The sequence below is a fragment of the Stegostoma tigrinum genome, chromosome 5 (assembly GCF_030684315.1).
Source record: "Stegostoma tigrinum isolate sSteTig4 chromosome 5, sSteTig4.hap1, whole genome shotgun sequence".
In the NCBI taxonomy this organism is placed as follows: domain Eukaryota; kingdom Metazoa; phylum Chordata; class Chondrichthyes; order Orectolobiformes; family Stegostomatidae; genus Stegostoma; species Stegostoma tigrinum.
The window spans coordinates 112,655,928-112,682,341 of record NC_081358.1 but is presented as its reverse complement, the minus strand read 5'-3'; the positions used below and the strand labels follow the sequence as shown (position 1 = coordinate 112,682,341).

The 26,414-nt window shown below is 42.5% G+C and overlaps 1 protein-coding gene across 2 annotated transcripts in view; it reads left to right on the top strand.

The window, feature by feature from the left end:
- lama1 (laminin, alpha 1) overlaps positions 1-26,414 on the top strand; it is a 286,034-nt gene that overhangs the window by 209,340 nt on the left and 50,280 nt on the right. For both annotated transcript variants that reach the window (XM_048529540.2, XM_048529541.2), the window contains 8 exons: positions 1,669-1,879; positions 3,805-3,921; positions 7,747-7,910; positions 10,083-10,221; positions 18,605-18,707; positions 21,589-21,705; positions 24,752-24,934; positions 25,203-25,357. In XM_048529540.2, the coding sequence (XP_048385497.1) occupies positions 1,669-1,879; positions 3,805-3,921; positions 7,747-7,910; positions 10,083-10,221; positions 18,605-18,707; positions 21,589-21,705; positions 24,752-24,934; positions 25,203-25,357 (1,189 nt within the window). The remainder of the gene's footprint in view (positions 1-1,668; positions 1,880-3,804; positions 3,922-7,746; positions 7,911-10,082; positions 10,222-18,604; positions 18,708-21,588; positions 21,706-24,751; positions 24,935-25,202; positions 25,358-26,414) is intronic.

Below are 26,414 nucleotides of genomic sequence, written 5' to 3'. Positions count from 1 at the left end.
GTTCCTCTAACCAAACGTAGCTCCTCTCACTTTTCCACATGGAACCTCATTTCGCACCTATCCACCTATGCTAATAACTTGTTAATGTCTTTTTGCAGTTAGACTCTATCCTAACATTTTTTTGTAAACTCATCAATTTGCAATCATTCCAAGTTTTATGTCACCTGCAAATTTTTAAGTTATGCTTTGTGGACCAAGCTCTAGACTAAGGAGATAAATGTCAGGAAATGCAAGGGGCATCTCTGGGCAACTTCTCTACCAACCTTTTCCAGACTGAAAAGGACGATAATTAAATACTACTCTATTGCACAACCAATTTTATAGCCAACAAGAACCGCAAGAACTGCGGATGTTGTAAATCAGGAACAAAAACAAAGTTGCTGGAAAAGCCCAGCGGGTCTGGCAGCATCTGTGAAGGAAAAACAGAGTTAATGTTTCAGGTCCGGTGACCCTTCCTCAGAACTTCCTCAGTTCTGAGGAAGGGTCACCTGAACCGAAATGTTAACTTTGTTTTTGCCTTCACAGATGCTGCCAGACCCGCTGGGCTTTTCCAGCAACTTTGTTTTTTGTTCCCAATTTTATATTCACGTTGTTACCATCCCTTTTATTCCATACCTCTGTCTTTGCTCACAGGTGTATTGTATGGCACTGTGTCAAATGCCTTATGCAACTCCATATGCACCACAGCATTGCCCTGATCAACCTCCGCGTTATCTCATCAAAAAGCTCCTGTCTCCTGGTTAAATGTGATGTTTTCATTGAGAAATCCATCCTAGCCCTTGTTAATTAACCCACATTCATGCTTGTGATTTTTTTCCCACCTGAAGAATTATGATCTCAGAATATTGTTTGAACGGAAATTTCGTCACTCAGAGGATGGTGTTCCTATGGAATTCTCTATCGTGATAGGAATAGGCAGACAATGTCACTGCATACATTTAAGAAGGAAATAGATATCTGAGAAACTAATGATGTAAGTAAAAGGTGAACACGATATGGAGATGGAGGATCAGCCCTGATCAAATGGCAGAGCTGGCCGAATAGGCTGAAAGGTCTATTGCTCCTCTTTTCTATAATTGAGAGACTGTGGGCACTGCTGTGTTTGTCCTGATGGCATGCATCTCCCACAATAATGGTGCCAGTGCTGAGATCTCAGCCATGGTGGTAAGGCATCTCCCATGGACAGAGATCCACCAAATGTGTGAACTGACCAGAGAGACCTCTATCTTTTGAGGGGTTGCAGGAAGATGTGGAAAAATAGTACAAAGATGGCATTTTGTGGCACTTCAGAATTGTTGATGCAGAGGTACAATGAAATGCCTTTTCCAAGGATGAGCTCCTTGAGTCAAGGAAAAGCTTTATGAGGACAAGCTTATGAGGACAAAGGGGAGAAATACTGGGGCAGAATGGAGTGCCTAAGCCGGAGAGTGATCACTGAAGACAAGGTGATGATTATTGACAATCGCAGAAGCTATCATGATTGACTTTGACCAAGGCAGACCTGTTGCTGTTGGCAAGGCACATTCTGTAATGAAGTTATAATGATGTTTGGGAGTGTAGGACTGTGTGGCACTGGTAGTGGAACGTTGAGGTAGAGCTGTATTTGCCAATTCATGGACGGTTGCATGTAAATGCTGATACCTTTATATTTTTTCTTTCATGAAACAGAGCGGCACGCAATCTGTTGGCCAGCGTTCAGAAGGTGTTTCAGAAACCCCATAAGGAAATGGAGGACTTGAAAAACAGGGTCAAGTTTATGTTAGTGCAACATGCCAATGGGTTGCAGGAAGCTCGAGAGCTAGTGAACAAAGCACGTTCAAGCACCAACAAAAGCAGTAGGCTTCTCCTCAGCATCACCAGTGGTCTGCAAGAGCTCCAGGTAAAAGGGAAAATATAGGAACAGGAGTCAGCTATTCAGCTCCTCAAGCCTGTTTCCACCCTTAAGCGATGGGTGTGGCCTAATTCCATATCCCTGTGCTTGGCTCATATCCTTTAGTACCGTTTGCTCAATAAAACATGATATATCTCAGATTTAAAATTAACTATGGATCTAATGTCAACCACCATTTGTGGAAAAGAGTTCTAAATCTGTACCATCCTTGATGTGTAGAAGTGCTTCCTAACATCTCTCCTGATTATTCTGGCCCTAAATTTCAGACCAAGCGCTATAGACTGTTCTGGAACCTCTGCAACGAGTGGAAATAGTTTGTTTTTATTTACTCCATCTTTTCATGTTAATATCCTAAAGACTTGGATCAGATCATCCCTTAACCTCACAGTTCTAGAGAAAACAGGCTAAATATGTATAACCTGTTCTCATAACTTAACCCTTCATAAGATGACAGCTTAGAATAAAACAAATGTGTTACTCCTGTATCACAAATGAGTCTGGAGGGTATTATGGACCAGATCAAACCCTCTCAAAATATATCATGATGATAATCTAGACCCTAACTTTTCCTTATTTTAAGGTAAGTGCAAGGCAGTGTGATCCAGATGCAATTCAATTGGTCACATGACCAGGCTTGAAACACAACCGACTTTATTCGTACATATAATTAAATACAGACATAATAAAAGAAAAGAATTGGCTTAACTGTAACTGTTGAAATGCTTAACAAAATAATAAATGCATATACAAACTACTACTAATTAACTGTTCCAAATATAGTAACATCCCACAAACATACCCTTGGCAAAGGCAAATTCAGTCAAGCAGATTGCCTCACATGCAATTCTAGCAGCAGCAAGAGACCCCAGCTTTTAGCTGTAACAGAGAGAGGAATAGGAGGCTTCCACATCCAGCTTCAAGATCCCAGCAACTGCTGGAAGCTAAAACTAAAAATCCTGGCTTTGTGGGAGCTTGATCTCACCCATTCACCTACTACTATTGTTCCAACTTTTCAAAAAATCCCAAGGCCTCACAAGCTGTTCATTTTATTGGTTTTGAAGCAGTCTACTCATCACCTCTGTCTCAAATCTAGTTCATTTAAAAAAAAGACAAAATACATCTCTTAAAGCCATAGCACCATCATGAGAGTTGACCAATTTTACTGGATACAGCTATGAACAGTCATTGCTGAAATTTGCAAGGTTTCATGAACAGACATGTCCCGGAAGAATTCTCAGTTCAAGGGATAAATATCTGTGTAGATTTTATTCTCAATGCAGTGACAAGTTAGAAACAGCAGAGGGTAAGGGGCTGCATGGAAATCAAAATTCCTAATTCATGGCAAATTCACAGAAATCACTGGGAATAGAACCTCTAAAAACTTACTTGAATATCCTTCCCATAAAAATGCAAAATCGCTTTTTATTCACTTGCTCATGGGATGAGGGCATTGCATTTATCGCCCCTCCTTAATTGCCCAGAGGGCTGTTAAATGGCAGTCACATTGCTGCAGGCATGTCGGCCGTACCAGCTAAAGGTGGCAAATTTCCCGTCCTGAACGGCCCATCAAATCAGATGGGTTTTTAATGATGGAAAATTGTTTCATCATTGTCATTAGGCTAATTCTTTTTACTCGAGTATTATTGAATTCAAATTTCAACATCTGCTATTGATGGGATTTGAACCCATGACCTCAGAACCTCAATTTTGAGGCTTTGAATTTCTCGTCCAATGCAATTACACTGCTAATACTAATGTTCTTGTGAGTTCATAGTAAAATTATTGACAGGAAGGGAGGTCCTCCAGCATATCAGACCCCTGTCATTCAAGTTTGGAAAGTACCAGTAAGGCTTTGTCGAAAGAGACCATGTCTGGTCACATTGCTAACTCATGTCAAACACGACCGTCCACAGGAAAAGCAGCAGACGATCAAGAATATCAGAATGCTGACAACAAGCGTGATCCAAGATGGAAGAGAGATGTTGAACACTGCAGTAAATATGACAGAAGACATTGTGAACAACACAGCTGTGAGTTTCATTATAATTGTAGACTTTGGTTTTCATGTTCCTGCCAGCCAATGTTGCCGACTAAGAGAGCAAATTTGCTACTTGGCTCCTGGGCTCCTACCAGTGCTCCCATACAGCAAACGATCAGGTAGTGTGAGAGTGTGGGCTGTAGGGACTGTCCCAGTGGCTTGGAGATCGGAACTGTTCTACAACTTATGTCTTTATGACCACATCAAAGAGCTCCAGCATTGGAAATACCATGTAATGGAAGGTACAATGTGACCAGAATTTTAATTCCACATTCATCAAATTAGTAACTAACCTGCCATAAATTTTGATTGTAATTGATTGTATTTTGTGTCACCCAACGTGAACTACTGCTATTCCAACAAACAAAACTTAGCTGCAAGAGTCAAATTTTCAAATTGGATTGGATTTGTGCAAATCATTACAAATAAATTGTTTAAACTTTTTTAAAAAATTCATCCATGCAATGTAGGCATCAGTGAATCAGCCTGCGTTTCTTTCGAGTTCCTCATTCTCCTTCAAAGATGGTGGTGAGCTGAGTTTTTGAACCACTGCAGATCATGTGCTATATGGAGAGAAACTGTTCTCCTCCCTCACTTTCCCCTTCCTCATTGCAAAACTCAGGCATAGTTCCACAAACAATTTGCCACCTTTCCCAGTTGACAATGCTTTGCGCGTATGACTGGCATGCTGGGTGCCGTTGGGTTCACTCTTAATGCAATCCTGCTGCAATCAATCTCTACAACTGTTCCCTTTCCAATAGCTCTTTCAGCTGGGAGTGTTGAGCCTAGTTTTAATGTCACATCCACACTGATTATGGTCAGTCAATTCCAAAGATAAGGGATCATCCAATGTGATGCTTCTATGACACGAAGCCAGTTGCAGTGAATTAACCCATTAAGTCCATAAAGGAGCCAGCAGGTATCTGTATTACGAATGTGGTTGAATGTGTCTTGTGCTCTGCTTTGAAGTCGAGAAAGACCCAGGGTTGCAGGTCCCCTTGTACAGCTGCTGTGTGGCTTCCATGATCCTGCACTCAAATCTTACTGCATTGAAGGCCAGTGTACCCATTTCCTTCCAGACTGCATGCCACACCTGCATGCTTGCTTTTGTTGACCAGCGTACAGGTATACCTATGTCCCTTTCATACATCAACATTGTCAATCTATCACCATTTAAATAATACTCTGCCATTCTGCTTTCCCTACCAAAGTGTATAACTTCATACCTATACATTTTACACTGTATTTTCCGTGTATTTTTGTCCATTTACTCACTTTATCTAAATCACCTTGAAGCCTCTTTACCTTCCACTCACCACTCAGTTTCCTTCGAGAGCCATAGAGTCATACAGCACAGAAACAAAGCCTGCAGTCCAACCAGTCCATGCCAAACATAATCCCAAACTAAACTAGTCCCACCTGCCTGCTCCTGGCCCTTATCCCTCCAAACCTTTTCCTATTTATGTGCGTATGTAAGTGTCTTTTAAATGTTGTAACTGTTCCCACATCCACCACTTCCTCAGGAAGTTCATGCCACACACAAACCACTCTCTGTGTGAAAAATTTGCCCCAATATGTCTTTTTAAATCTCTCACCTCTCACCTTAAAATTGTACCCCCCAGTCTTGAAACCCCTCGTCCTAGGGAAACAACACCTAACAGTAACTCTACCTATGCCCTTCATTATTTTATAAACCTGCACAGTGTCACTTCTCAATCTCCTATGCTCCAATGAAGATAGTCCCAGTCTATCCAACCTCTCCTTCTAACTCAAACCTTCAATACCCGGCAACATCCTGGTAAATATATCCTGAACCTTCTGTAGCTTAATAATCATCAGTTAACTTGTAAACGTTACATTTGATTTCTTCATCCAAATTGTCAATGTTTACTGTGAATAGCTGAGCATAAGCCCTGACTATGTGGCATCCTCTAGTCACTGCCTTACATCCCAAGAAATACCCATTTATTCTTACTGTCTTTTTCCTATATGCTCATTCTCCATCTGCACCAGTATATTGCTACAATCCTATCTACTTTAATCTTGTATACTAACCACTTATGTGGCACTTTATTAAAAGCTTCCAGAAAGTCCAAATTCACCATATCCGCTGGATTTCACTTAATAACGTATTACCTTGGCCTCAAAATAACTCCACTTTCATATATCTGCACAGACCTTGCCTATCATGTAGATATTCTTTAAGTCACTCAGAGATAGCAAGAACTGCAGATGCTGGAATCAGAGTCATCCTGGAGTTCATGCTGATGAAGGGTCCTGACCTGAAACGTCAACTTTCCTGCTCCTCCGATGCTGCCTGACCTGCTGTGTTCCTCCAGCTCCGCACTGTATTGGCGATATTCTTTAAGTGTCTGTAATACGTCCTTTACAATAGATTGTCACATTTCATATGCTACTTATGCTTCCCTAACCAGTTTGTAATTCCCTGTTTTCTGCCCCCGCACTTTCTTTTCTAAGTAATGTGATGACATTTGCTTCCGTCAAATATATTAGAACTGTTTGAGAATGTACAGAATTTTGGAGCAATCACCAATGTTTCCATGATCACCTGCTTTAGTACCCAGGGATATAAAGTATCAGGGATTTATCAGCTGTATGTGTTATTCATGTCTCCAGTTGTGTTCTTTTTTATTAATTCTAATTTCCTTCAATTTCCCTTCTCAATAAGCTCTTTTCTCTATAATTTCTGGCAGGTTATTTGTGCCTTCTGTGAAGACAGACCTAAAGGAGTTGTTTAATTGTTCTGTCATTTCCTTGCTGTCAATGATCGCTTCTCACAATTCAGGCTGTAAGGAACCTAGATTTGTCTTCACTAATCTTTCTCTTTACACATACTTATAGAAGCTTTTACACTAATTTTATGTCATTGCAAGGTTAGCCCTCTTGTAATCAATCTCTCGGTTCCCCCTTTGCTGAATTCGAAAATGGTCCACTTTCTCAATGTAATCTAGCAACTCTTTGGATCTAACAGTTAATTTGTTTTGTTAGCCAAAGTTGCGCCACATTTTCTGTTGTAATTTTGCACCAGAAAGGAATGCATGACTGCTGCAGCCATGGAACATCTGCCATCATGCTTTTTAATATGGTTACCAATCTCTCACAGTGAACCATGCCTCATGCTCTCACTGTTTCCCATGTTTAGATTTAAGACTCTGGTTCTAGAATGGATTACTTCACTTTGCATGCCAGTGGATAAGTCTGCCATGTAATGGCCACTCATCTCTAAAGGACCTTGCACACTAGATTATTAATTAAATCATTCTCCTTGCACAATCACAAGCCACACACCATGCTGACTTGGAACTAGTCAGAAGTGACATGACTGCAGGTCTTAGTCGAACAGATTAATTTGAAATCGCAAACTTTTGGAGCTCTGCTCCTTCATCTGACCAGGAGCAGCACTTCATAAGCTTGTGATTTCAAATAAACTTGTATGGGCTATCACTTGGTGTCGTATGACTTCTTACTTTGTCCACCCCAGTCCAACAGCAGCACCTGCATAGCGTGGCTTGGAACTAGACCACCATTTCTTTGTTTTCGCTGTTTCGGAAACCTGGAGCTCCTCCTTTAACAGCACTATGAGTATAATTACATACTGTGGCCTGCAGCAACTCAAGAAGGATGCTCACCATCATCTTGGTGAAGGAATTAAACAGGGCAATAAACGTTGCCCTATCAATGATGCTCATATCCTGTAAAAGTCTTTTTAGAAAGTTCTATCAGGAACATCTTGGTGTATACCTTTGTGTATTTTCTGTACTATGTTAAAATTGTCACCCTGTTTTGTTGAATGAAGTTTTTGGAGCAGTACAGCGACCAGCTGGATTTGTGGAATACTAAGATGAGGATGCACCTTGACAAGTTGGTGATGGAGATGACTCAGAAGAGTGTGCTCAGCCTTGTCTATAAGGCAGAAGACGAAGCTGAAGAACTTAGTGAGATTGCAAGTCTGCTAAACAGGTAAATCTACATAACCCGCTTCGTCCGTAGCAGCTGCAGTCTGCTCAGTAGCCATTGTGACCAGTGAGCCAGTCCCTCTTCACAATTCATTGCACTATATGGCCGTCCAAGGAAACAAAGTCAGACTGACTACATAGATGTGTCAGCTGTGATGAAGTTTGGCAGCACTCTCATCTCTGAGACACTTGCTCAGACTGTGCGCTCATGTTCCATTCTCAGACCAGAGCACACAGGTCAAGACTGAGGCTGCAGGGCAGAGGCTATGCTTTGGTAGATGCCGTGTTTCAGAGGAGACCTCAAACTAAAGCCTTTATCTGCCTTCTCTGATAGCTGTAAAGGAAGCCGTGGCACAATTTTGGAGAAAATCAAAGAAGTTAGCCTTCGTGTCCTGAACAGAAATTATCAACCAATCAACGTGAGAAAGACAGATTACCTAGTTGTGTTTGTTAGCTGTGTGATCAGCTGGCTGCTACATTGGAACATTTCCATAGTATTTCATGGGCTGTAAAGTGCATTGGGATATCTGTTGGTCGTGAAAAACACTGTATAATTTTCAGTCTTTTTCTTTTATCGTTTTATTTTGCTGGCAAGAAAACCAACTCAGATCGATTACTTGTGTGAGCTGTAACTGAGTTAATACCGTTTTTGGCGGTAAGTGAGATGTTTGTGGGTTTAAGTCTAATGTAGGATTTGAACACAGCAGTAATGGTTGTCATAAAAACATGGAAAATAAAAATAAATGTAGGCCATTCAGCCCTTCAAACCTGCTCTGCTATTCATTACGAACATGGTTGGTCAACCAACTCAACGAAACCTACAGCCATCACTGAAGCACTGGGCCTAACCCATTCCCAGTTCTGGTAACCTCTTGTAGGAAAGATACGGAAGCTTTAGAGAGGATGCAGAGGAGATTTACCAGGATGCTGCCTGGACTGGAGGGCAGGTCGTACGAGGAAAGGTTGAGGGAGTTAGGGCTTTTTTCATTGGAGCGAAGAAGGATGAGAGGTGACTTGATAGAGGTGTACAAGATGATGAGAGGCATAGATAGAGTGGATAGTCAGAGACTTTTTCCTAGGGTGGAAATGACTGTTACGAGGGGGCATAATTTTAAGGTGATTGGAGGAAGGGAGAGGGGAGATACCAGAGGTAGGTTCCTTACACAGTGTGGTGGGTGCGTGGAATGGGCTGCTGGCTGTGGTAGTGGAATCAGATACTATGGAGACTTTTAAGCGACTCTTGGATAGGCACATGGAGGATAGTAAAATGTAGGGTATGCAGGATAGATTGATCTTAGTAGGATAATAGGTTGGCACAACATCGTGGGCCAAAGGGCCTGTCCTGTGCTGTACTGTTCTGTGTTTTTATGCTCGAAGTACAATGTTGATTGTATATACCCAAATCTTTAGATCAAAGACCACCATTTTCAAAATTTTAAAGCAGCATTAATACTCTTAACACTTAGTGGTAGATAAAAAGTGTTCTTTCAGATGTAGTACATCTGATAAAGTTGTGTTTCATTAGAACATATGTGTGTTTTCTCAGATTCCAGGCGAATATTTGTTAGCTTGAACTACATGAAGACCATACTTAAAAGTTACTTTTTAGACAGGGCACTGAAGCAATAGAATGTCTTCTAGCTGTTGACTGTGCTTTATAGGCTTCTACATATTAGACTTCAGAACGTAAACCACCAGGTTCTTGTTAAGACAGATGTCATGAAGTTTATTAACATCACCAACTATTTTACAGCTACAGTATTGCGGACATGCACAATATTCTATTCTGTGCTTACTGCTGTTACTGCCCCTTACACACACAGTTGGCAGACTCCTTTACAAAAGACTGCCTGAAGGCAAGGTGGGAAACTTTTTATATTGAAAAATTAAAAGTCATTCTGTCATGTAACTGATTTGAGGGTCCATGCTTGTTCAGTCTGCAATGTCTGCATTCGTACAATGGCTGCAATGTTGGTGGAATCTGGACTCATTAGCTCTTGTTCAGAAAGAATTATCTGGGAGCCAAATAGTCACATCCCTTTTGTTCAAAGCAGGAGAAGGCAGTGGGAAGACAGTAAGCACTGATAACATACACAGAGACATGCAATTTTTGTTGCAATCGTATGCCTGTGTAAATTTAATCGAGCCATTTAACTGACCCATTTCCTGTTATTAGTTCCCTTGCAGCTGTAAGAAACGTGTCTCTGAATGCCACAGTGGCTGTCAACACACATTCCAACATCAAAGCACTCATTGATGAAGCTGCAAACATTGCATTAGAAGCTAGGAACAAAGCTGATGCTGTATTAAAGTTGGTGAGTATTTTCACAGTATCACAGATTCTTTATAATGCAGATGGAGGGCCTCTGGTCCATTGTGTCTACACTAGCTCCCTGAACAAGCATTATGCCATAGTGCAATCTTCCAGCCCTAACCCTGCACATTGTTTCTGTTTAAATGATCATCCATTGCCCTTTTGAATGCCTTTTGAAGCAACCTTCAACACACTTCCGGGTCACGTATTCTTAACCAAAAGCTGACAGAGTGTTTTTTCACATTGTACCTCGTTCCAGGAATACTTAACAGAGTAGCCTTGCTCAGCCTTCAGCCACGTCTCTGCTACAGCCATAACCTGATTCTGCTACAGACATGCACAATCCTGCCTTGTCACCAAATACAACATCTTTGCAGTTAATATAATGGTGGTACATGAAGAGTCAACTCAAAACTAAACTAATTAATTTTGATGTATACACAGGCATATACATAGCCACAAGGTGGTGCTATTAAATGCTATATAAATTTTTTTATCCATTTTGCAAGTGTAATTTTATTTCATGAAATGAACTGTTATCAGTATGGCGGGGTTTATATTATGGATTAAGAAATTTTTTTCAGCACTGTTCTTGGAAACAAAACCTACAGCCGTCATTGAATCCTTGGACCTAGCCATTCAAATACAGGTTTGATTGCATGCACCCAAATCTTTAGAACAAGTGCCTTCTTTTTCCAAATTTTTGAAGCAGCATTAATATTCTTAACATTGAAAAAATAGTTGTATCCAATCTGGTCCAAATTGAGAATCCTGGCTAGACAGATGTAAACAGGAGTGCCAGAGATTCTTACACCCTGGGAGCTGACTCTGACAATGCAGTGCCAGAGTCGAAGGCTTTCCACATGGAGTAAAGGATGACTTGATGGTTGGATACCAGCCTCTGTCAAATTATTTCAGTAGTAAAGAAGTTTTAATGCGTCTAAAAGAGTACATGCTATTGTTCTGTGGCTATGTACATGCCTGTGTATACACCATTAGACCATATTTGTGTTATTTTTTCTCTAATTCCAGGTAACTATTTGTTAGTTTGACTGAATTAAAATCTAAATTTTAATTGGTGATCTGTGCCTGTGACTCTTCAATCGTATTTACTTCACTCTATCTATTCATGTGCATGCTATGTAATGTTGGTTCTGAAGGTTTTCATTTATTCTTTATTCTTGTTCCACCTATTACATTAGTGTTCTCTATTTTGGTGCTAACTATCTCTCCCAGTATTCCACTTTATTAAACCGAGTTATAATTTATCTCGCCACTCAAGACCAATTTCTCAGAAGTTGTTTCCTATTTGTAGAGAATTGGTAATTAAGATTATAAAGAACAACTTTATGGCTTTGAACAAAAAACAAACAGAGGCTTATAGTGTCACATAGTGTCACCATGATTCAATGGGTAGCATCTTGTTCCTTAATCTGAAGGTTCAAGCCCCAGTCTAGAAACTTAAGTGTGAAAATCTAGGTGAATATTTCAATGTGGTGCAGTACTGAAGGAGGGCTGCACCGTCAATCATGCTTTTATTTTTAAATTGAGACGTAAAATAAAGGCACTGTCTGCTTTCTAAGGTAGACATAAAAGATTGCAGGACACTGTTTTGAAGAGAAGCAAGTGAGTTATTCCCATGTCCTAGCCAATTTTTTACCCATCAGTCAACGTCACAAAAACAGCTGATCTGATAAATTTCATATTCCCATTTGTGGCCATTTGCTTTGTAGAAATTAGCCGGTATGTTTCCTACATTAAAACACTGCCTACACTACAAAAGGTGCTGCATCGGCTGTTAAAACACTCCGTGAGACATATGGTAGTTGTGAAAAACACCATATATATTCAAATCCATCTCTCTGTTTCACCCTTGGAGCAGATTAGTCATTGCTGTATTTAGATACATTAAATTTCATCTTTTGCTAGTGAAAGTATTTAGTTACCCATTGATAATTCATGTTTCCTTTGTTGCTGTAGTAATATCACGTTTGGGTGGTTAATAAAAGGTAGTACCCACTTGTTGCCAATTAGTCTTTACAAAGTATTAGCCACCTTTAGGAAATAGTAAGAAGGGATATCCCTGGAATTCCACACACTGATTTCCCAGTTCCGTGCAAACTGATGTTGTATTGACATCGTCCTTACGCACATGCTCAGTAGCCATTATTATAAAGATATAGTTCACACTTTACTCCGAATATCTCCCACAAATTCACTCTTCCAATAAACTGTTAATATTCAATTCCTGCTCCCACTGTCCTCCCACTTCATGCCACTCTGTTTCCAAGTAACTTTTGCTTGAGGCATCAATCTGCAGTAGCATTCTCAGCACTCATGGAGGATATCTGTGTTCTCATATTGTTTTCTTATGGACGTAAAGGCTTCCAGCATGGAAACAGACCTTTCAATCCAACTCATCCATGCAAACCAAGTTTTCCAAACTATATTTAGCCCCACCTGCCTGCATTTAGCCCATATCCAACCAAACCTTTCCTATTCATACACCTTTCCTTTTAAATGTTGTAACTGTACCTGCATCCCCCACTTCCTCTGGCAGTTCATTCCATGTATGAACCATCCTCGATGTAAAACATTGCCCCTCAAGTTTCTTTTAAATCTTTCTCTTCTCACATTAAATTATGTTGCCTAGTTTTGAACTCTCCACCCAAGGGAAAAGACCTTTGCTATTCATATTATTTATGCCCTTCATGGTTTTATGAACCTCTGTATGTGTCACCCTCAACCTCCTACATGCCAGTGAAAAAAATATCAACATGCACAGTCTCTCCTTATAACTCAAACACTCCTGTCCTGGCAAATTCCTGGTAAATCTTTTCTGTACTCTATTGAATTTAATGACATCCTTCCTATAGCAGGGTGACTAGAATTGCGCACAATATTCCAAAAGTGGCCTTACCAATGCCCTGTACAACCTCAATATGATGCCCTAATTTCTATACTCGGTGGTCTGAGCAATGAAGGCAAGCACGCTAAATGCCTTCTTAATCAAGCTATCTATTTGTGATGTAACTTTCAAAGGGATTGTGTACCTGAATTCCCCAGGTCTCTCTGTTTGACAACACCAGCCAGGGCCCTACCATTAACTGTATAAGTCCTGCCCTTGCTCATTTTTCCAAAACACAAACCTCAAATTTATCAAAATTAAATTTCATCTACCACTCCTCAGCCCATTTGCCCGATTGTTCAAGATCCTTTTGTAATAGAACATAGAACATAGAACAGTACAGCACAGAACAGGCCCTTCAGCCCACAATGTTGTGCCGACCATTGATCCTCATGTAAGCACCCTCAAATTTCTGTGACCGTATACATGTCCAGCAGTCTCTTAAATGACCCCAATTACCTTGCTTCCACAACTGCTGCTGGCAACGCATTCCATGCTCTCACAACTCTCTGCGTAAAGAACCTGCCTCTGACATCCCCTCTATACTTTCCACCAACCAGCTTAAAACTATGACCCCTCGTGCTAGCCATTTCTGCCCTGGGAAATAGTCTCTGGCTATCAACTCTATCTATGCCTCTCATTATCTTGTATACCTCAATTAGGTCCCCTCTCCTCCTCCTTTTCTCCAATGAAAAGAGACCGAGCTCAGTCAACCTCTCTTCATAAGATAAGCCCTCCAGTCCAGCATCCTGGTAAACCTCCTCTGAACCCTCTCCAAAGCATCCACATCTTTCCTATAATAGGGCGACCAGAACTGGACGCAGTATTCCAAGTGCTGTCTAACCAAAGCTTTATAGAGCTGCAACAAGATCTCACGACTCTTAAACTCAATCCCCCTGTTAATGAAAGCCAAAACACCATATGCTTTCTTAACAACCCTGTCCACTTGGGTGGCCATTTTAAGGGATCTATGTATCTGCACACCAAGATCCCTCTGTTCCTCCACGCTGCCAAGAATCCTATCCTTAATCCTGTACTCAGCTTTCAAATTCGACCTTCCAAAATGCATCACCTCGCATTTATCCAGGTTGAACTCCATCTGCCACCTCTCAGCCCATCTCTGCATCCTGTCAATGTCCCGCTGCAGCCTACAACAGCCCTCTACACTGTCAACGACACCTCCGACCTTTGTGTCGTCTGCAAACTTTCTGACCCATCCTTCAATCCCCTTATCCAAGTCATTAATAAAAATTACAAACAGTAGAGGCCCAAGGACAGAGCCCTGTGGAACCCCACTCACCACTGACTTCCAGGCAGAATATTTTCCTTCTACTACCACTCGCTGTCTTCTGTTGGCCAGCCAATTCTGTATCCAAGCAGCTAAGTTCCCCTGTATCCCATTCCTCCTGACCTTCTGAATGAACCTACCATGGGGAACCTTATCAAATGCCTTACTGAAGTCCATATACACCACATCCACAGCTCGATCCTCATCAACTTTTCTAGTCACATCCTCAAAAAACTCGATAAGGTTTGTAAGGCATGACCTACCCCTCACAAAGCCATGTTGACTGTATTTGATCAAGCCATGCTCTTCCAGATGGTCATAAATCTTATCCCTCAGAACCCTTTCTAACACCTTGCAGACGACAGACGTGAGACTTACTGGTCTATAATTGCCGGGGATTTCCCTATTTCCTTTCTTGAAGAGAGGAATTACATTTGCCTCTCTCCAGTCCTCAGGTACGACTCCAGTGGAGAGCGAGGATGCAAAGATCTTCGCAAGTGGCGAAGCAATTGCATTTCTCGCTTCCCAAAGCAGCCGAGGACAAATGTGGTCCGGGCCTGGCGACTTGTCAATCTTAATGTTTGACAAAATTTTCAGCACATCAGCTTCCCCTATCTCTATCCATTCCAGCATGCACACCTGCTCTTCAAAGGTTTCATTCACTACAAAGTTGGTTTCTTTCGTAAAGACAGAAGCAAAAAACTCATTTAGGGCTTCCCCTACCTCCTCAGGATCCACACACAAGTTCCCTATGCTATCCCTGATCGGCCCTACTCTTTCTTTGATCCTCTTATTCCTCACGTAAGTGTAAAATGCCTTTGTGTTTTCCCGGATTCCTTCTGCCAAGCCTTTCTCGTGCCCCCTCCTGGCTCTCCTCAGACCATTTTTGAGCTCCTTCCTTGCCTGCATGTAATCCTCTCTAGCTGAACTTGACCCTAGCTTCCCCCACCTTATGTAAGCTACCTTCTTCCTTTTCACAAGAAGCTCCACCGCTCTCGTCATCCAAGGTTCCTTTGTCTTACCCCTTCTTGCCTGTCTCAGAGGGACATATTTACTCATCACTCCCAACAACTGTTTCTTAAACAGTCTCCACATGTCTATAGTTCCCTTACCATGGAACAACTGCTCCCAGTCCATGCTTCCTAACTCATGTCTAATCGCATCATAGTTTCCTCTTCCCCAATTAAATATCCTCCCATTTTGCCTAATCCTCTCCTTCTCCATAGCTATGTAGAATGTGAGGCAGTTATGGTCACTATCACCAAAATGCTCTCCCACCACAAGATCTGATACCTGCCCCGGCTCGTTTCCGAGCACCAAGTCTAGAATGGCCTCTCCCCTCGTCGGCCTGTCAACGTACTGCGTTAGGAAACCCTCCTGAACATCCCTTACAAAAACAGCTCCATTCAAATCTTCTGCTCGAAGGAGGTTCCAATCAATATTAGGAAAATTAAAGTCACCCATTACAACCCCTACTGCGTGCACACTTTTCCAAAATCTGTCGACCTATGCTTTCTTCAATCTCCCTGCTGCTATTGGGGGGCCTGTAGTAAACCCCTAACGAGGTGACTACTCCCTTGCTGTTCCTAATTTCCATCCATACTGACTCAGTAGGCAGATCTTCCTCGACAATGGAAGCTTCTGTAGCTGTGATACCCTCTCTGATTAGTAGTGCTACACCCCCTCCTCTTTTTCCCCCCTCCCTATTCTTTTTAAATGTTCTAAACCCTGGAAGATCCAGCAACCATTCCTGCCCATGAGAAACCCATGTCTCTGTTATGGCCACAACATCATAGCACCAGGTACTGATCCATGCTCTAAGTTCATCACTTTTATTCCTGATACTCCTTGCGTTAAAGCAAACACACTTTAACCGATCCCTTGGTTCCTTCCCAGGAAAATCCTTCCCACTAGCTGGTCTACCTCTTGCTACTGCCTCACCTGCATCAACGCTCACCTCTGGTATACAGCTTAGGTTCCCACCCCCCTGCCATACTAGTTTAAACCCTCTCGACCTACTCGAGCAAACCTTCCACCCAGGACATTGGTCCCCTTCCAGTTCAGATGCAACCCGTCCTCCTTGTACAGGTCCCACCTTCCCCAGAAGGCATCCCAATTATCTACATATCTGAAGCCCTCCCTCCTACACCAGCTGCGCAGCCACGTGTTAAGCTGCGCCCGCTCCCTGTTCCTCACCTCGCTATCTCGTGGCACCGGTAGTAAACCAGAGAACACTACTCTGTTCGTCCTGCTCTGCAGCTTCCATCCTAACTCCCTGAAATCACTTTTTATATCCTCAATCCTATTTCTGGCTATATCATTTGTGCCAATATGTAACACGATTTCTGGCTAGATAATGTTATTCAATGTCAACTATATCAGCAATTTTGGTGTCATCCACAAAATTACTAATGAGCCCTCCTAAACCTTATCCAAATTGTTTATATGAATGACAAATGACAGTGTACCCAGCACCAATTCCTGCAGAACACCACTGGTCATAGATGTCCAGTCCAAAAAAACAACCCTCCACCACCACCTTCTACCATCGAGCCAATTTTGCAAGCCCTCCCTGAGTCTCATGTGGTCTAACTTTAGGATTCAGTCTACCATATGGAATGTTGCAAAGGCTTTACTAAAAATCTATGTCAGCAATGCCTACTAGACAGATGGCAGCCTCTCAAAACCAGCTGGTTCCTGTCCTTTGACACTTCTCTGTTTTTAATAAAGCCTAACAATGTTCACTAATTCATGTGCAGACCTGATTTTACTACAGTTACTGAACTAAACCATGGCTTGTTTCTATGGAACACTGCAGTTCTTGGTATACCATACCTGTAGAAAATGTCTACATTTTTTACCTGGAATAATTTAATCATACTTAGGAACATAAACATTATTTGGATTGGATAAAACCCATAGTAATCATTAAGTCTACCTCTTGTGTGATAGATCTCAGCCACATAAACTACCAAATTCCTTATTCTCTTCTCTCTTAGAAACTTTTTTCACAAAATTTTGATGACACTGTCTTCCTCAATGTTCTTTCCCACACTTTTTATTACAAGCGACCTTCCATCAAATCATAAAAAATAGAAACAGGAGTAGGCCGTTCAGCCCCTCGAGCCTGTTCTGCCATTCAGTACAATAATGGCTGATCTGACACTCCTCACATCCTTTTCCCATAACCCGTAATTCTCCTACTGATCAAGAATCTATTTATCTCAGCCTTAAGTATACACAAGGACTCTGCCCCAAAGCTCTCTGTGACAAGGAATTCCAAAGGCACTCAATCCTCAGAGAGAAGAAATCCCTCCATATCTCAGTTTTAAATCTGCACTGTTTTATTCTGAGGTGATGTGCATTTAGTCCTAGACTTTCTCATGAGGGGAAACATCCTCTCAACATTTGCCCAGTCAAACCCCTTAAGAATCCTATATGTTTCAATGAGATCACCTCTCATTCTTCTAAACTCCAGTGAGTAGAGTCCCAACCTACTAGCCTTTGCTCGTAAGATAAGTGTTTAGTAATATCAATTTAATATTAATTTATTCAGTATTTTACCATATGTACAATTTAATCAGTAATTTATTCTATAATCCAAGATGGCACTGTAACGTGGCGACATTATGCACTTTTCACTGTACCTAGATATGAGTGACAATATTAAATAAACCTAAATCTAAATCCCTCCAAGATAATAAAATGTGAGGCTGGATGAACACAGCAGGCCAAGCAGCATCTCAGGAGCACAAAAGCTGACGTTTCGGGCCTAGACCCTTCATCAGAGGATTTTGTGCTCCTGAGATGCTGCTTGGCCTGCTGTGTTCATCCAGCCTCACATTTTATTATCTTGGAATCTCCAGCATCTGCAGTTCCCATTATCTCTAAATCCCTCCATATAGTTTTAATTGACTCTGGTGCTCTGTACCTGGCTTTCACATTTCTGGAGTGTCACCAAGCATGAAGAACCAGATCAAACACATTGTAGGAATCTGTACTGAAGTGCTGGAGATCGAGCACATTATTAGGTGGAATTATCTGATTGCAAAACACTTTAAAAATGCACTGAGCAAATAGCAGCATTTATTGTACTGATCCAATATTTCTGTTATTGCCTGCTACATCCTAATATCAGTTTTCTGTTCCTTTGAGTGTAATGCTTCTATATACCTGCTCTATATTAAGGCTATTGGTCCTCACACATCACTGGAGGAGTTTGGCAGGAAGTCAGCCCAGCGTAGTTCAGAGATCCTGAGCGATGCAAATGGCTTGAAAAACAAAACTGCTGGTAAGTAATTATTTACTATGTACTACTGTATAATACTAATTTATGTATTCAGCATTAATGTCAGCACTCCTTAATGGAAACCAATGAACTAAATGAAGTAAATGGGCTACGGGGAATGAACCAGGAATACAACTAACTGGTTAGAGGTACCTTGAGACCTCTCGCCTGTTTCTGTGCAATATCATTCTATGATTGCGTGGAAAATCTGGCGCCTTTTCTGATAACACCTAAATTGAAAACACACATTCTTGGCCTTTTTAAATAACACTCCGCAGAAAGCTTAGGGACAACTTCAATAACAGTCAGAAATAGAAAGATAATCCCTCAACAGCCTGGGGAAGGTCTTAATTCTGGGGCCTCAATTAAATGTTCATCATTGGCCTTACACCCAAACCCAATGGTGAGGGCTGCTGGGCAGCAATAGGATGAGGCCTTTGGTAGGGGCTAAATAGAAGAGTTGTTGGCACTGAGTGCATAGGAGGAGGGAGGGATCAGACAGCATTGCAAGTATCAGAGGACGAGAGACGTCAATGGCACATAATCCCAGTGTAAGGTCTGGGGGACCTGCTTGTTCTTGTTCGGCTGCAACCAACCTGTGAGGAATTCAATACAAACTGGCCTTTCCAGACATTTCTGACTCCAATTCCTCGCTGCCACAGCGGGAAATCTCAAAGGCTCCCTGTCTGCCAGTGCCTCGTTTGTCATAGAATCATACAGCACGAAACAGACCCTTCGGCCCAATCAGTGCATGCCGAACATAAAGCTAAACTAAACTAGTCCCACCTGCCTACTCCTGGGCTATGTCCGTCCAAACCTTCCCTATTCATGCACTCTTCCAAATGCCTTTTAAATGTTGTAATTGTACCCACATCCACCACTTCTTCAGGAAGTTCATTCCACACACGAACCTCCCTCTGTGCACAAAAATGTGCCCCTCATGTCTCTTTTTAAGTCTCTCTCCTCTCACCTTATAAATGTGCCCCCTTACTCTTGAAATCTCCCATCCTGGGAAAAAGGCACCTACCATTAGCTCCATCTATGCCTTTCCTTATTTTATGAACCTCCATAAGGTCACCTCTCAACCACCTATGCTGCAGTAAAAAAAGTCCCAGCCTATCTGAAAAAAATATGCAGCTTATTCTTTGGGAGCCATTGGACAGCAGCAGGATCGGAGTAACATCTCACAGCTTGTCTGGCAGCCCTCTTGTTGGAGTGCCTGAGGATTTGGGATGGGTAATGAACACCTTATTGCCAAGTTGTCTTGTCTGGAGAACAAGTGACCATTGCTAAGGTCACTGAGCTTTCTTGGAGTGAGGGCAATATTTCTTGGAATTTAATTGTTTTGTATCTATGGTCAGGTCAGAGTCAGTATTGATGCTGGGCTGAAATTGGAGGATCTCCAACTGATTTTCCACACTGCCTGGCTTCCATCTTGATTGCCTGGTGGTAAAATCTGGTGCTATTTTGGGAGCGCCAATTACTGGCTTCCTCCTCTCATCACCGATACTATTCCAGCAGAAGGGGGCCCATTGAAATATAGGAGATAGGATAGAGCTCTCGGTGAGATCTGGTGGCCTTTTCCTCAGCTAAGACAGTGGCCCCCCTCATTCAGGCTCCATGGCTCAAAGAGGGGACCACCCCCCCCAACCCCCGACAAGGCATTTCCTCCCTTCACCATTCATTTAGCACCCTGACCTCTCGACTCCACTGTGCGCTCTACCCTGTGCGACTTGTCAGATTGGCCTCAGCAAGACCCTGGGGGTTAGCTTTTAACTCAAAACAGCTTGGCTACTCAGCATGGTGAGCCATCTGCAGTCCCAGTAATGGCCACATTCCCACAGTGCTGCTGTGCCAAGGGACAGTGTTACCATCCATCTGAAGTTATCCGGTAGCCCTAGGACCTCGGGTGGCGGGGAGGGGGTATTCGGGAGAAGATTAAGAAAGTGGTTCAAAAGGGAATAGGAGATCCTGAAAATAAGAGGCACAGTGTACAGGAACAATAAAGCTAGGCTGACATTTTGCAAAACAATGCTCCAACCTGAAGTGGTATTTTGATTAGACCTTCAAGAGACTGAAGGCTTTCATGGGCCATAGAATCCCTGCAGAGCAGGAAGAAGCCCATTAAGTTCACTCCGACCCTCTGAACAGCATCTCGCCCAGACCCAGCTCCACCCTATTCCCGTGACCCCACATTTTCCATGTCTAACCCACCTGTTGTGCACAATCCTGGATACTACAGAACATGTTAGCCTGGCCAGTCCACCTAAACAGTACATCTTTGGGGAAGTGGGAGGAAACCGGACCACCCGGCAGAAAACCACGCAAACATGGGGAGAACATGCAAACTCCATGCAGGCAGTCACCCGAGGCTGGAATTGAACCTGGGCCTCTGGTGCTGTAAGGGAGCGGTGCTAACCACTGAGCCACCATGTCACTTGGTTGAAGGTTTGCAAGAATGATTCAAGGGACCTTGGTTACCTGGATTGATTGGAGAAACTGAGATTGTTCTCCTTAGAAGGAGAACATTGAGAGGAGCTGTGATAAAGGTTTTTAACATTGTGCAAAGTCAAGGCGAAGTAGATCAGGAGCATCTGCTCCCATTGGGTTGACAATACAGACTTTAGCAATTAACCAAAGGACCAAAGCTGGCATGAAGAGAAAGCTTTTCACATTTTGGCTGGTTAGGATCCAGAGCAAATTACTGAAGAGCAGTGGCAGAGGCAGATTTAGTCACAAGTGGGACAAGCCAAATTATTGTTACAGAGATTCACATTGACGTGACAGGCCGAATGGCCTCTTTCTGCATGGTAACCGTTTCATGATTCTATCATAAAGTTATCTGGTATCCAAACAGTTTCTTTTGTTCTTCTTAAATGTTCAGGGCTCGTGAATCAGCTGAATGGATTGAAGGAGAAGGTTGACCACATTCAGAAGGGCATGGGTAATGTGAGCAGGCACCTCAGGGAGCCCTGGCACATTCTGGCACAAATGCCAAATGGTAAGTCATTGAAGCAAGCCATAAAACCAAGTAGGAACTTCCTGAGGAAACAAAACTATACACTGTACAAATTCCACTGAGGAGGTTTCAGATAATTTATGTAACTCTCTGGAGAACGTATCTGAGTAATTGTCTTCCATTTGTATATTCAGAGAAATTTACACCGATCCAATCACCAGCACCTACCTTACCCCCAATCCTATAAAAACAGCCCCATTCCCCAGTAGTTTAACAGTGAGTTTTTACAGGTGAGAGTGAAATCCTCACCATTATTTCAGGGATTAACAGAATTCTTCCGAATGCTGTCATTAAGTAACATCCAGGTTCACGACATCTCCGGTTGTTTTACTGTTTCATGAGAATGGTTCCGGGGATGAGTAACCTCAGTTATGTAAGTAATTTGGAGAAGTTGCAACTGTTCTCCTTGGAGAAGAGAGATTTGATGGAGGCATTCAAAATCATAAGGGGCCTGGAAAGAGTGGACAGGAAGGGACTCTCTCTCGTGAAAGGATTGAGGACAATTGGGCACAGATTTAAAGTAGTTGATGGAACAAACACAAGTGATATGAGATAAAACTTTTTTTTAAGAGATCAGAACTAGGAACATTAGAGCAGAAATAGCCATTCAGCGTGTCAAAACTCCACACCATTTAAATCATGGCCAGTCATTTCCTTCATGCCATTTTCTCACATTAGTTCCAATATCTCCTAATGTCATTCATTGAATCCTACAGTACACAGAAGCCCTTCAGCGCATTGAGTCTGCACTGACAAAAGCTACTCAAAATCAACACTGCTCCCACTTTATAGCACTTAGCCTATAGCCTTGAATGTTATGACATTTCAAGTGTTTGTTCCTCTCCAGAAACCTATCGATTTCTGTGTTGAACCTGCTCATGAGTGAGCTTCTACAACCCTGTGGGGTACAGAATACCAAAGATTCACCAACGTCTGAGCAAGGAAGTTCTTCCTTGCCTCATGGTTAAGTGGCCAACCTCTACTCCTGGCATTACGTCCCTTGGTTCTAGAGTTAGCAGCCAGGGAAACCACTCTGTCTATGTCCACCCTGTAAGAATGCTGTAAATTTCAATGAAATTAACTCATCATCTTTGAAACTAGAGAATACAGAACCACTTTCCTCAGTCTCTCCTAAAACAATCGACCATCCAGAGTTTAGACCAGTGAACCTCCATTGCACCCTCTCTAAGGTCTTAAATGAGGAGACCATAATTGTACATAGCACTCCAGGTGCAGTCTCACCAATGGTCTCTATAACTACAGCAAGCCATTTTTACTTACATCACTCAAAACTCCTCAAAAGCCAACATACCAATGAGCTTATTGTGATTGTCATGATTCGTAGACAATCCCTTTTGGACACTTCGACTTTCTATTCTTTCAGCATTTAAGAAATGTTCCCTCTTTTCTGTTTTTCTTTTAACCAAAGTAGATAACTTCTCATCTTTTCACGTTCTATGACACCTTCCCCATTCTAGCCAATTCATATAGCCTAGCCATGTCCTCTTATAGTGTCTTTGCACCTTCCTCATAACTTAATGTCATCCACCCAGTTTAGTGCCATCAGCAATTTTGGAAATATTATAATTGGATGAGAATGTGCATTTTCTGGAGACACAAAATATTTGTGAAGGAGATATGGGAACTGCAACTAGACCCATTCTGATGAAGGGTCAAGGCCCGAAACGCCAGCTTTTGTGCTCCTAAGATGCTGCTTGGCCTGCTATGTTCATCCAGCTCCACACTTTGTTATCTCGTATTTGTGAAGGAATTGGATTTGTACGTGAAAAGGAAGAATGTGCGGGGCTATGGGAGAAAGCAGGGGAGTGGCACCAGGTTTTTGTTCTTCTTTCCTGGATTCATTCATGGGACGAGGGTGTCGCTGGCCAGGCAGCATTTATTGCCCATCCCTAATTGCCCAGAGGGCAGTTCAGAGACAATCAGAATTGTTCCTTTGGAGCGCTGGTGCAGAAAATGAGTCAAATAGCCTCCACCAATAACTGGGTGATGGAGTGGATGAAGAAACTTGAAGAAGGGTGAGGTGGGTTTCAGTATTGTAGGGCAGTGCAGTCGTGTGAAGGCTGCTGAATAGTGTAAAGGTATCAGTCAGCTCCAAGACCATGAATTACAAATTACACCAAACAAATTACATGAATTACACCAAACCTTTGTCGTTGGAGTTTTGTAAAACCAGGTTTAAAAGCAATCACAGTGTGGGGAATCCAGATTTACTCACTCAAGGGCTTTAGAGCCCATTTGGCTCTCTCGGGCACCGTACACTGATGAGAAATGGAAGGGCTCACTCAGGGACTTGCCCAATTTTCCTCAATGTGCTGTGTCTGGCTGATACGAAATGCATAACAGCCTTTATGTAGTGCCTTTACTTGTGTAAAATTTTGTAAAATGGTACATCAGACATAATTTGACAAGAGGGCCTACTGAGAGAGGGACCACAAAGTCATGTATATGTGAGTGTTACAGAGGGAATAGTCCAGGAACGGGGCTAAGTCAGCCAAAGACACAGCTGCCAGCAGAGAAAGGAAGGAAATCAGGGATGAGAAACAGGGAGATCTCAGAGGTTCACAGGGCTGGAGAAGGTTACAGAGGTGGATAGAATCTCTACAATGTAGACAGACGCCATTCAACCCATCATGTCTACATCGGTCCTCTGAAAAGCCACTCCCTCTCCCCAACCCCGTTGCTGTAATCCTGTGTGTACAATAGCTAATCCACCTAGCCTGCATATCCCTGGACACTCTGAGGCCATTTAGAATGGCCAATCCATGCATGGACTCTGAGAGGAAACCATAGCACCTGGAGGAAACCTACACAGACACATGGAGAATGTGCAAACTCTAACACACACAGCCCCTCAAAGGCGCAGTTGAAGCCAGATCCTTGGCGCTGTGAGGTGGCAGTGCTAACCACTAAGCTGCCAGGCCAAGTGACAGTGCTATGGAGACATTTGAACACGGGGGCAAAGTGTGAGATGGTTCGGGAAAACAACATCTCCGTTTATTTCTTGCAGGGACGGATGCTCGATTCCAAGAGGCAAGGGATCGTGCAGTCTCAGCAAATCTGACAGCAGCTGCATCCCTCACTGAGATTCAGCAGTTCAGTCGGCAGCTGCTGAGCACATCTGGCTCTATAGCGAGGATCAATAAAACTGTCAGAGAAACAAATGTCCTCATCAGTGATTCAGCGAAGACTGGTAGGTTTGCAGTGAGAAATTGATTAAGGGTCATTCTTGACAAATGCACTAATTTTGCAAGACTGGACAGGTGCAGAGCCAAAATAAGCATTTGCACATTTAGTTTTTTTAACAAAGAATTCAAAATCATGCTCTCAAATGTTCTGCCACTTTGCTTCCTCACCCCAGCATAATGGATATCTTGCTTCCAGTTCTATTGATGCTATATCTTATACAGTATAGGTGGCATTCTCTCCTGCCTATATTTAAATTTCTCTTTCCTGTTCAGCGGCAGCAGCTGGGAACAAGGTGCAGGAGGTTGAAATTCAAGCCAACTACCTGCTGGACAAGTTGAAGCCGCTGAAAATGCTGGAGGACAACCTGAACAGGAACTTATCAGAGATAAAGGAATTGATCATTCAGGCCCGGAAGCAAGCTGCTTCAGTGAGTATCCAGCCAGTGAGCAGCCAATATGCGTTGACAGTGCAGTAAAGCTTTCAAAGATTAATGTCGTGGTCACTTGTTTTGCTCTCAGCAATGCGGGGCGTTTGGTTTGTCTGTAGCGGCAATGGAGAAGGGGCAGGAAATTGGAGTTGTCACCAATGACCATGATTGCTAACACCTGGCCTGAAGGGCTGAGTGGTCGTCTCCTAGCCCTGTTTGTCATGTTCTTATGCCTTTAATTTCTGCTTAAGACACTTATGACTCCACCTCATAGTTAAATTCAATTCTTGCTCATGCTTGAAAACGGTGCTCTGATTCGGAGTTTTCTTGAAGTCTATATAGACGGCCTTCAACACATTAAGAAAAAGTGAAACCTCAACACTTCTTGCTAACTTGCCTAAAATTGGTTGCGTTCCAGTCTCTCGGTTTTACTCTTCAACATGTCTCGTAAAAACATGGTGAAAAACTGCATTCTGTCCTTACTATTACCAGGAAATAAGATACAGGTTAAAGTTTTAGTTCAAGATCTTAAGGACCAGTTTATTTGCTGAGAAATTCCTCAGAGCTGTGTTCTCGGTCCAATGATTTTCAGCTGCTTCCATCAATCACTTCCCTCCATCATAAGGTTAGAAATAAGGATGGTGGCTGATGATTGCACAACATTCTGCACTGTTTGCCACCCTTCAGCTACCTTCTTCATCCGTGCCCATATGTAGCAAGACCTGGACAATATTGGGTGGACAAGTGACAAATAATATTCACACCACACAAGTGGCAGGTTTTGGGCATATCCAACAAGAGAGAATCCAATATTTTCCCTTGACATTCAACGGCATGATCCTTGCCACATCTCCCCCCCCTTTACCAACAATGTACCAGAAACGTAGCTGGACCAACCGTAGAATTACTGTGGCTACGCAAGCAGGTCAGAGGCTGAGAATCCTACAGTGAGTGACTCACCTCTTGCCTTCCCCAGCATCTGTCCACCATCCACAAGGCCAAAGTCAGGAGTGTGATGGAATGCTCACTTGCAGTTCCAACAACACTTGACACCATC